The sequence below is a fragment of the Syngnathus typhle genome, linkage group LG8 (assembly GCF_033458585.1).
Source record: "Syngnathus typhle isolate RoL2023-S1 ecotype Sweden linkage group LG8, RoL_Styp_1.0, whole genome shotgun sequence".
NCBI lineage: Eukaryota > Metazoa > Chordata > Actinopteri > Syngnathiformes > Syngnathidae > Syngnathus > Syngnathus typhle.
The window spans coordinates 5419831-5430761 of record NC_083745.1 but is presented as its reverse complement, the minus strand read 5'-3'; the positions used below and the strand labels follow the sequence as shown (position 1 = coordinate 5430761).

General features: G+C 44.5%; 2 protein-coding genes across 5 annotated transcripts; one reads left to right on the top strand and one right to left on the bottom strand.

Annotated features, from left to right (window-relative positions):
* Positions 1-2696: 2696 nt before the first annotated feature.
* On the bottom strand, positions 2697-6601 carry ttl (tubulin tyrosine ligase). 2 transcript variants are annotated; one of them, XM_061284858.1, is made up of 8 exons: positions 6313-6601; positions 5890-6235; positions 5587-5665; positions 5231-5463; positions 4883-5018; positions 4543-4812; positions 4086-4229; positions 2697-3978 (listed from the first exon to the last, which is right to left on the bottom strand). In XM_061284858.1, the coding sequence occupies exons 2-8, from the start codon at positions 6056-6058 to the stop codon at positions 3786-3788; spliced, it is 1224 nt and encodes a 407-aa protein (XP_061140842.1). In that variant the 5' UTR covers positions 6059-6235; positions 6313-6601; the 3' UTR covers positions 2697-3785. The 2 variants fall into 2 exon arrangements, with proteins under 2 accessions (XP_061140842.1, XP_061140841.1); XM_061284857.1 differs by having other exon boundaries at positions 5890-6601.
* Positions 6602-6811: 210 nt separating this feature from the next.
* Positions 6812-9575, top strand: fignl1 (fidgetin-like 1). Of its 3 annotated transcripts, none has more exons than XM_061284850.1 (2): positions 6812-6946; positions 7604-9575. In XM_061284850.1, exon 2 carries the CDS (start codon positions 7621-7623, stop codon positions 9532-9534), a length of 1914 nt encoding a protein of 637 aa, XP_061140834.1. In that variant the 5' UTR covers positions 6812-6946; positions 7604-7620; the 3' UTR covers positions 9535-9575. The 3 variants fall into 3 exon arrangements, with proteins under 3 accessions (XP_061140834.1, XP_061140836.1, XP_061140833.1); XM_061284852.1 differs by lacking the exon at positions 6812-6946 and adding an exon at positions 6953-7021; XM_061284849.1 differs by lacking the exon at positions 6812-6946 and adding an exon at positions 7116-7322.
* The last annotated feature ends 1356 nt before the right edge of the window (positions 9576-10931 follow it).

Genomic DNA, 10931 nt, shown 5'->3' with positions numbered 1-10931 from the left:
TTTTAAGTCACCTTATTATATAAAGAGTTTACAGAATTTGTATGAAATTCAAATTATAAATTGTGTATAGTTCACGTTTATAAAACAGAAGTTACGGTACAGTTGGTAGGTTATATAAACTGAAAAAAGTGTACACAAGCTTCAACTTAAATTAGATTTAACAGCTCCTTTAGAACCACGAGATGTAGCTATATTTCCCTTTGGTGACGTCACACGCGTCGAAGCCAAAAGCACTACTTGAGATGATGTTCCTCGCCGGGTGTGGTGGCGCACGCCTGTAATCCAAGTTACTGGGAGGCTGAGGCTGGAGGATCGGTTGAGCTCAGGGGTTCTGAGCTGCAGCGGGCTATGTCGAGCGGGTGTCCGCGCTAAGTTCGGTATCGATATGGTGCTCCGGGGGGAGCCCGGGATCACCAGGTCGCCTAAGGAGGGGTGCACCGGCCCAGGTCGGAAACGGAGCAGGTCAAAGCCCCCGTATCGCCCAGTAGCGGGATCGCGCCTGTGAATAGTCCCTGCAGTGCAGCTTGAGCAATACAGCGAGACGCAGTCTTTTATACTTTATTTCTGTAAACGGTTGGTATTGTTTTTATAGCAGTGCACAAACTTCCAAATGCTCAAGTTTTTCCTTACAAGGCATAGTTCAGATAAAAAAAAAAAAACACAAGGGAAGTTAAGGTGCAGTTATAAAAACTGAACCGCTCGTTTGGAACCACTAGACGTGGCTATATTTCCCATTGGTGACGTCACACGCGTCGAAGCCAAAAGCACTACTCGAGATGATGTTCTTCGCCGGGTGTGGTGGCGCACGTCTGTAATCCAAGTTACTGGGAGGCTGAGGCTGGAGGATCGGTTGAGCTCAGGGGTTCTGAGCTGCAGCGGGCTATGTCGAGCGGGTGTCCGCGCTAAGTTCGGTATCGATATGGTGCTCCGGGGGGAGCCCGGGATCACCAGGTCGCCTAAGGAGGAGTGCACCGGCCCAGGTCGGAAACGGAGCAGGTCAAAGCCCCCGTATCGCCCAGTAGCGGGATCGCGCCTGTGAATAGTCCCTGCAGTGCAGCTTGAGCAATACAGCGAAACGCAGTCTTTTATACTTTATTTCTGTAAACGGTTGGTATTGTTTTTATAGCAGTGCACAAACTTCCAAATGCTCAAGTTTTCCCTTACAAGGCATAGTTCAGATAAAAAAAACAAAACACAAGGGAAGTTAAGGTGCAGTTATAAAAACTGAACCGCTCGTTTGGAACCACTAGACGTCGCTATATTTCCCATTGGTGACGTCACACGCGTCGAAGCCAAAAGCAGTACCCGAGATGATGTTCTTCGCCGGGTGTGGTGGCGCACGTCTGTAATCCAAGTTACTGGGAGGCTGAGGCTGGAGGATCGGTTGAGCTCAGGGGTTCTGAGCTGCAGCGGGCTATGTCGAGCGGGTGTCCGCGCTAAGTTCGGTATCGATATGGTGCTCCGGGGGGAGCCCGGGATCACCAGGTCGCCTAGGGAGGGGTGCACCGGCCCAGGTCGGAAACGGAGCAGGTCAAAACCCCCGTATCGCCCAGTAGTGGGATCGCGCCTGTGAATAGTCCCTGCAGTGCAGCCTGAGCAACACAGCGAGACACAGTCTTTTATACTTCATTTCTGTAAACAACAGCTAGTATTGTTTTTATAGCATTGCACAAACTTCCAAATGCTCATGTTTTTCCTTACAAGGCATAGCTTTGTTTGTCAAACACTGCCTCCTTCTGGCAGAAGACGGTACTCTATACCATTTTCAGATGTTTACTAAAAAAGTCACTGGTTATTGGTCAGAGGTCATAGGTCACTCATAAACGCTTCAGGGAATAGATTGGAACACTGGCTAATTTTGAACTTATTTTTTAAACTGATCAAAATGATACAAAATATTTTCACCACACATTATAAAAGCACTAATGCATTCCCTCATGCATTTTGTCTAGTGACGTCTCATGTATTATTTCGATTTTAATTTTTTCTCATTTGTTTTCATGTTTTGGTTCTTATTCTGTGTAGTTGTGTTTGTTTTCCAGTGGGAGGCAGTGTAGGACATACAAAAAACAGACATTTGTGAAAAAAGAAATGGAGCGCAAAAAGGTTTATTTATGTAAGTATATCACGTGCTGTCTTGTGTGTCGTTTTAGTGAGGAGAAATAAGATATAAAAGACTGTGTCTCGCTGTATTGCTCAGGCTGCACTGCAGGGACTATTCACAGGCGCGATCCCGCTACTGGGCGATACGGGGGCTTTGACCTGCTCCGTTTCCGACCTGGGCCGGTGCACCCCTCATTAGGCGACCTGGTGATCCCGGGCTCCCCCCGGAGCACCATATCGATACCGAACTTAGCGCGGACACCCGCTCGACATAGCCCGCTGCAGCTCAGAACCCCTGAGCTCAACCGATCCTCCAGCCTCAGCCTCCCAGTAGCTTGGATTACAGGCGTGCGCCACCACACCCGGCGAGGAACATCTGCTCGCGTGGTGCTTTGTGCTTCGACGCATGTGACGTCACCAAAGGGAAATATTGCGACATCTAGTGGTTCCAAACGAGCTGTTTAATATAAGCCCATGGACTTCTTATTTGCACCAACAAGGCTTTACTCATTTTCATATTATTTAAATCCTACAAAACCACATGATCATCAATGTCCCGTATCTTTTAGTTCTGAGAATGACAGAGGCATATGCGAGGATCATATTTTTATTCTTGTAATACAGTTTGACATACTACCATGCAACATTTGAAAAACAAAAACACCTACGACAGTCAATTTCAGATGAGTCCATTGGTTCATTCAAATTACAGCACAAGACTGGACAATCGATTTAATATACAGCATGTCATCTTTGGTTGGGATGAAGAAATCCAAAATTTGTGACAACAGTTAAATAAACATACCAGGTTGGATGCACAATTAAAAAAAACACATACACAAATTTAAGGTTCTGATGACTAAGGCACGTTTTGCCCAATGAAAAAAAAAATTAAAAAATAGAAATGTTTTACCTTAACAAAACCAAACATAATCAGCAATCATATTAGTTTCCAATTCATTACCTAAAACACAATTAAAAGCCTCTCTGTGCTTAGCTTGTCATGGTAGAGCTTTTCGACAACTACTATAATAAAAGAATGAATTTATTGTATCTTGTGTTTTCCATGAATAACCCAGTAGGATCCAGACATTCTGGAGGAAGGGGCCCAAATACCAATCTCCATTCCACAGAATAAACAAAAAGGCTGAATGACTTAAATACATTGTTGACCTAAGAAACAATAACTAAAAAAAAAAAAGCTGACGTGAACATGAGAGTCTAAAATAGATTAGAAATAGGAAATCAGCAAAGTGACGTAGCAACAACATTTCTTTTTTTAAAACTAATAATTTGTTAGAGAGCTAGTGTGAGCTCTACTAGTTGCAATAACCTTGATGGGCGTCTTACTCAGTCATTCTCATTGCTAACGTGAATCTCCTCACACAATTCCAGAGAATTGTAAGTGGGTTGATACGTTAGCAGTTGCATGGCTGGAAATGTAAGGCACAAGTTTCATCTTGAGCATCTACACTTTCTCAAACTCCCCCAACTATCAGCGGAGGAAAGGATGAATTTCGGTCCCTAACGTACACTCAGGGAAAGTTTTTTGTTTCGTTCTTAAGATAAAACAAATACAGTACACCATCTGTAGATCAAATACACGCATGCGGAAAAGATGAGGTACGATAAATGCTCAGAATACAATTGATGCTCCCCCCAGCAGTGGATTTGCCTTGTGCTTAAAGTCGGGTAAAAGGGCCGACGTGAAGCGGTCCTCTCAGTTTGGGGGAGGAGCAAACGTTGGTGGAGAAGAGGGTGGATGGAGAGGAAGAATAAGGCGAAAACGATGAGGCGTCGCCACTATTGTTCAGGGTGAAGACACTGGAAATGGCCACATCCACTATCCCTTGACACAGTTCTGGGTACAGCTTCCTAGAGGAGCGACATACCAAGTGTCAGTTGGAATTATAAAAGTAAAAAGCATGTTGAATCGAGTGAAACTAAAATGCATTTCTCTGCCAATACGTGTTGCTACTGACTGTGCACAAGCTGGTGCTCCGTTGATCTCGATGAGCCACACTTTGAAATTTACATCCACCATGAAGTCAAACCCAAATAGCTGGAAGCTCTGGTAGGAGAGATGCTTGGTGCTAATCGCCGGTTCGATGCATGACAGACAGCTCCTGGAAAAACCGCACAGCCCAAAACGTTCATTTTCTATTCGGAAATGAGCATTACAGGCAAATTGCAAATATTATTTGCCTACTTATTAACCAATATATACAGTATTTTAAAAAAACAAGTTAAATCGACCAGTGTCTTTCCAAATTGACAACCTCGCTGCCTGAACAGAAAATTAATAATTTAGTGTTAACGATTTGTGTAATCAGCCTACAGCATTTTCCATTCCATGTGTCAATCACAGGGGTTAAATGCTTACACAACACGGGTATGCGAGCGTGTGATCCAAAGCCATGAAGACAAAACAAGACCTACTTGATGATTTGTTTGATCTGAGGTAATATGGTGGACTCCAAGGTGACATTATGAGTGTTGAGCAGGTACAGACGAAACTCGTCAAAGAACATCTCGTTTCCTTCCTCATAGCGCCCGTAGTTCTGGGAGTACTCCTCCTGGATGCAGTGGTTAGTCAGGTGGCTGGTCATGTCCTGGAGGTCCGAGCTGTTGTACGGCTCCGAGGAAGTCCGCAGCACGCCCTCTCGATACAAATAGATGTTGTAATGGTGGTCCACGAGAACCCAGCTCCTAGTAAAACCAGATCAGAAATGATTAATGTGGAGTAGCGAAGACTTTGCGAGTTTTATTAACCACTTGCCTGATGTCAAATTTCCGATGACCTGGCTGCAGAAGTAAAGGTTTCTCCAGGTATTTCTGAATAACATGAACCTGTCCTTGATTGTCAATGTAGTCCAGTAGTTGGTTAGCATCGTGCGATATCAGAATACCGGCACCTGTTGGGAGAAAAAAAGTTCTTCTGAACTGCCTGTCAATAGTAGAAGGAAAGACTTAAGGTATGATAGCTAGTTAGCAGTCAACTATAGCTGATGAGGAGCAAGTTAGTTTAGCATTAAGATTCTTTTGGCGGATTCAAACCCTATTTTACTATAGGTTTATAGAGTATTGATAAGATTGTGCCAGACAAAATGTGTCGTATATATTCCACCTTTAGCTCCAGCAGATGACTTGGCGATCCACACTGTCCCCTCTCCACTTTCTTTTTTGGAATGATAGGAAGCCAGGAAAACTTCTCGCTCGTCCGTCTTAGGATTGCTCTTCAGATGGCTGAGGCCATTTGTAGCAGGAGCCACAGGAGTGTTGAGGTTGGTGGGATAAATAATGTAGGATTCCGGGAACCAGTTGGGCGAATCGGAGAGCTCTGGGCTGGTCTTTATTAGCCTGATGATTTAAAGGTAGTTGACGATTAGCTAATGTAAATCCTTTGAATAATTCATAAGCGGAACAAAACACAATGGTAACTTCAACAAGGCAAACGAATAAAATAATATATAGGCGACATACTTGACTAAAGACGCCTTCCTGCAAAGCTTGTCTGCTCCTCTGTAGTAATTGACCAGTTGCACCAGTCCTGGTTCATGACCTAAAGGAAAGTCCCAGTAAGAAAAATGATCAGAAAGGGCGGAATGTCAACAAAATGGCACAGTAACTGAGGTGCATGGGTGGAAGCACTGATCCTCCACACGACGCAAGGGTTTGCAGCCCTACGCAGTCACTGCAGCTGTCTCGTGGGTGGGTGGGTGGACAACAGATGTAGCGCATGCAGATTCCATTTTCAGCATGAAGAAAGAGAAAACCATACATTACCTAGACGGCCATATGGTAGTCTGTTCCGTTCACCGAGCATCAAATTAAATCTGGGATTGTCTCTTTTCAACCTCTTCCACTGCCCAGTAGAAAGGAGGATTTTGGAAACTTCTGCATAAACAGTGCTGTTGTCGTCCCGGGTAACAAAAGTGTACATCTGCGAGGCCATGTCCCACGATTGGATGGAAATACGAAAATCGTGAACCAAAACAACTTTTCTTGCTAGAGAGTTACTTGTCTGGTAGGCAGAGCAGCACAAGCGTTATCTCCTCTGACCGGGCCATGGTGATGATGAGTCAGTCATATCCAGTCCAAACGTTCACTTCACAACAGAATCAGACGATCACTGCCAAATGCAGACATGTCGATACTACATTACAACAAACCGTTATGCAAAAAAAAAAAAATAGTATTTTTTTTTACTCAATAGGCATCGCCCCAGAAGTGTCCTGTAACATGGGTCCGGTGGGAGCAGACAGCAGTTCCACGGACTTGGCCACTGTATGGGCCTGTCAGCATCCGGTTTTTGATTCAATAGACTGCTGCTAAATTGTCCGATTTAATTTTTAACAAGATGCGATCCTGAACAAATAAGTAGAAACGACGAAATCCGACTAAATGGCTATTTGTGTACAGGCTATCTAAAATACTGTTTATTTACTCAACAACGACATGCGTTCTCATTCTGAAGCTGTCTCCTCTTGACGGATTAAAGCTCGCTCGGTTATGGTTAGTGTAGTTTGTGTACTTGCACTTAAAGATTTTAAGTGCAAGTAAACCTTTGGTATAAATCTTATAAATATACTTTAAGTGATGTATGAAACATTTGTATACATATATGACGTTTTTTCAAAAGAATATTCTTCGTTGGTTGGATGAAAAGCGGTTGTTTGACGTTTTATACACTTCATTTCCCAGAATGCAATGGGAAAGGGGGTAAAGAACATTTAAAAATGCTTTATCCCTTTTCCAACACAAGATGGCGCTACAGATTTCCGGAAACAGACCGCAACGGTGATTGTAACTTCAAAACAAGTTTGACATTTCGAGTGCTTTGGTAAGTGTACAAAATTAAGTATTGATTGTGAGTAAATTGGTCGGCTGGGTGATTAAGTGTTTGTGCTTCCTCGAGGTGATGCTTAAAGTTTCGACATATGTGTGTGTTTGTGGGGCGAGTACCTAGTTTCCGCATCTTCGATTTTTTTTTTCTCCAACATAATTTTCCCATTTAATAATGTTGTTTAGCGTTCACTGTAGGTTTGGAAAAAAAAAATATTCAACCCGACCGGAAGTTGGGCGGTACAGGAAGCAAATGGTGGCGGGAATAAATAGTTTTGCAAACGTGCGTTTTAAACCGTACGTTTCGTACGAGTGATACTAGTTTGTCTGGGAATTATATTTCGTAACAAAGTCGTGAGCGCATACCGTCAATAGTAAGCAAGTCGCTTATTTGCTAGCTTTGCGTTGCATGCCTTTTAAGTCACCGTGTAGATTCTACGTGCCATAGTGTGTCTTTGTATACAACCTGTCAATTTACAGTTTATATAATTTGAAAGAAATAAAATTAATTGGGCTATTATAAGCAGAGCAGCGCTTGCTACATTCTTATGTTATGTTTGCAGTATCATAAAGCTGCAGGTTACATGTAACGATGTTTTTTTTTTTTGCACAAGTTTTGCATTTTTCATCACTTTTGCCCCATCTTCTTCACCAGGCTGGAACAGCCCAGGCATGAGTGGTGCACACCTGGACGAATGGCAGAGGAGGTCCTTTGACATTTCATCTGGCAATTGTACACCTGAACAGACGGCCGATGCCTACCGGGCCCACATCCTCTCCATTCAGTATGCATGGGCAAGTTCCCACCTCTCAGAGGCCGCCACAGGCAACCTGCTCAGGACCTACTCAGAGCGTTATGCTGCAGTGCTGGACTCGGATGACCCTCGCACGGGGCTTAACAACTATGCAGAGAGCGCGCTTCATCTGGCCCGCAACCAGAAGAACCACAGCGACAAATGGGAATCGTCCCTCACCGTGGAACGTGTGCTTGACTTGCCCTGCGTGCAGAATATGATTCAAGCAAGGGCAGGGGGAGAAGGCTCCCTCGTGGCACCAGCAGATGTTAGCATATCTGTTGGACAAGAGAGCAGCAGCATCAGCTCCTTGTCTGCTTCCACTGCTGCTGGCAAGTCAGAAGGCATGGCCTTCAAAACTAATTGGCCACCACAAGCCAAAGTAGAGGTTGATAACACAGCCACTCTTTCTGTAGATAGACCTAAAACGTCTGAAGGAATGTTAGATAATATCTACTCATCTTCCAGTTCAAACACGAGAGTCCAGCCGGTGTTTAGTCATTCTTCGTCAGGGCCCCCTCAGAGCAACGCGCGGCCTGCTGGGAGCAACTCCCAATCCAGTTTATTTTCTACCTCCAATCCATCAAAACGGAAGAATTTTTACAATGATGCAAGTGAAGGCAGGGGGACACAAGCAGGGGCTGACTTAAGACCTCCATGTAACTTCAAATCGGCCCGTGAGCAACTCATTGTGGACCAACACAAGAAACATTCCAATCAGCCCCAAAGAGGAGCAACGTCTGCCGCTGTAGCACCTGTGAAAAAATCCCTGGGAGCCAACAGGCCTCGAGGGGCTTTTTCTAAATTTGTGTCTCCTATGCCGCGGCACGGCGAAGAGGAGGGTGCTTCAAGACCTAACTCTAATCAGCAGCCTCAGATTCTGGATGAACGACTGAAAAACTTTGAGCCAAAGATAGTGGAATTGATCATGAGTGAGATCATGGACCACGGCCCTCCTGTGTTGTGGGAGGACATAGCAGGCCTGGAGTTTGCTAAGACCACCATTAAGGAGATTGTTGTTTGGCCAATGTTGAGACCTGACATCTTTACAGGCCTTCGGGGTCCACCTAAGGGAATACTCCTGTTTGGACCCCCGGGGACCGGGAAGACGTTGATAGGCAAATGCATCGCCTGCCAGTCAGGAGCGACGTTCTTCAGCATCAGCGCGTCATCGCTCACATCCAAATGGGTGGGTGAAGGTGAAAAAATGGTGCGGGCCTTGTTTGCCATCGCCCGCTGTCACCAGCCCGCTGTCATTTTCATCGACGAAATCGACTCGCTGTTGTCCCAGCGCACTGACGGGGAGCACGATTCGTCACGCAGAATCAAGACGGAGTTTCTGGTTCAGCTGGATGGCGCCACCACGGCAGCAGAAGACCGCATCCTGGTGGTGGGGGCCACCAACCGACCTCAGGAAATAGACGAGGCTGCCCGTCGTCGCCTGGCCAAGAGGTTGTACATCCCCCTGCCCGAGGGCCCCGCCCGGCAGCAGATAGTCACCAACCTCATGTCTCGAGAGAAGAACCAGCTGATAGCGGAAGAACTGGAACGCATCGTCACCAACACAGACGGCTTCTCCGGGGCAGACATGACGCAACTGTGCCGAGAGGCGGCCTTGGGACCCATTCGCAGCATTCAGCTCGACGACATCGCCACCATCACGGCGGATCAGGTACGGCCAATCCTCTACAGTGACTTCCAAGACGCTCTGAAGACCGTGCGACCCAGCGTCTCATCCAAGGACCTGGAGCTGTATGAGGAGTGGAATAAGACATTTGGAAGTGGTCGATGATGGCCTTAGCTAAAAAATAAATAAATACACCATTCATTAAAGCGTATAAGTGGCTTGGATTTTGTTTCACTTCATCAGACAGTTGGACAAATATTCTTTCCCTCGTTACTAAGCAAATGTGCACATGTTGCTGTTTAGCTTTATTTCTATTTTTTTCTGAACTACTTAAGTGGCTCTTGTCACAAATGTTCCAATGTAAAACCATTGCAGTGTTTTCTAAAATATAACAAAATCAAAAATATTTACAGCACTGTAGGCCTACACAGAAATACGTATAAAACAAAGTAGTGTATTGTGTCATGAGTCTTTGCCTCATGCATCTGTGTGACACCGGTAACACACTCCAAAAGATGGATGTGTTAATCATGTCCACGGAAGTTGCGTAAGAAATTCGCCATCCTAAAAAACTGTCCTCTTGCGTTCCTCTCTTCCTGTCATCGATAAAGACAGAATCCTCCCACCTTCCTGGACAGCGGTCTTAAGAAAGTGAATGTGACCGCAATCTGATGAAGTGTTATGAGCCAAGAGTCGGTCGGTCACACGCACGCCCCTCTGGAAGGGGACACTTATAGAGTGCACACATGAAATGAAATTGTCATGTAATTTTAATGAAATGATCTTTGCAAATCTGGAAGGCCATGAAAAAACCACATTCATTTATTTTTCATCTTTTTGTCACGTCCCTCATAAATATTTAAGACTTGTGCGGCTGGCCACTGTATTTAAACTTTGTTGGTTTGGCCAGCGTGGGACGGTGGTCAACACCCCCGCCTCCCAGTTGGTATCACGGGGGACCCCTCACAGCTGGACTAGGACAGATGCACAGAATTTCTCTGGTGCTGCCTGGGATCCACTGAGTATGGACTGCAAACGGTGACATATGGTGTTAGCTTGTTTTCTTAATTTCTACTGTGGCCAGTAGAATCTGAGATTGTTTTTGCGTATTGCACACCGTTTGAATTAATGGCTTAAGTTTTTCAACAAATCCCTTTTGTCAATTTAATATTTTAACCACTGAAATTCTAAGACTAAGATTTTTTTTTTAGTGATCAATATTTAGAATAAAGAGACAGTAATGAAACTATATATTTTCTTTTATTTAAAAATATTTTATATTTCATTTTGGTCACTTTTAAAGTTCAACACAAAATATTTGGAAACAACACTAATTTGAATTTCCCTCCCCAAACCTTAAAACTGGATTTCTCTTATTCTGTTTTGTTTAGTGCTTGTACAACAAAGACCTGAATCGAATTGCTTTTTTTTTTAATTTAAAAGAGTCGAGTCTGCTTGTGTACACGTGTCCCCCTGTCAGAGGCACATCTCAAGAAGCAAGGTGAAAATGGTGAACAAATTTGCAATGTCAACATTTAATGCCTTCCTGTCACATCGCATTA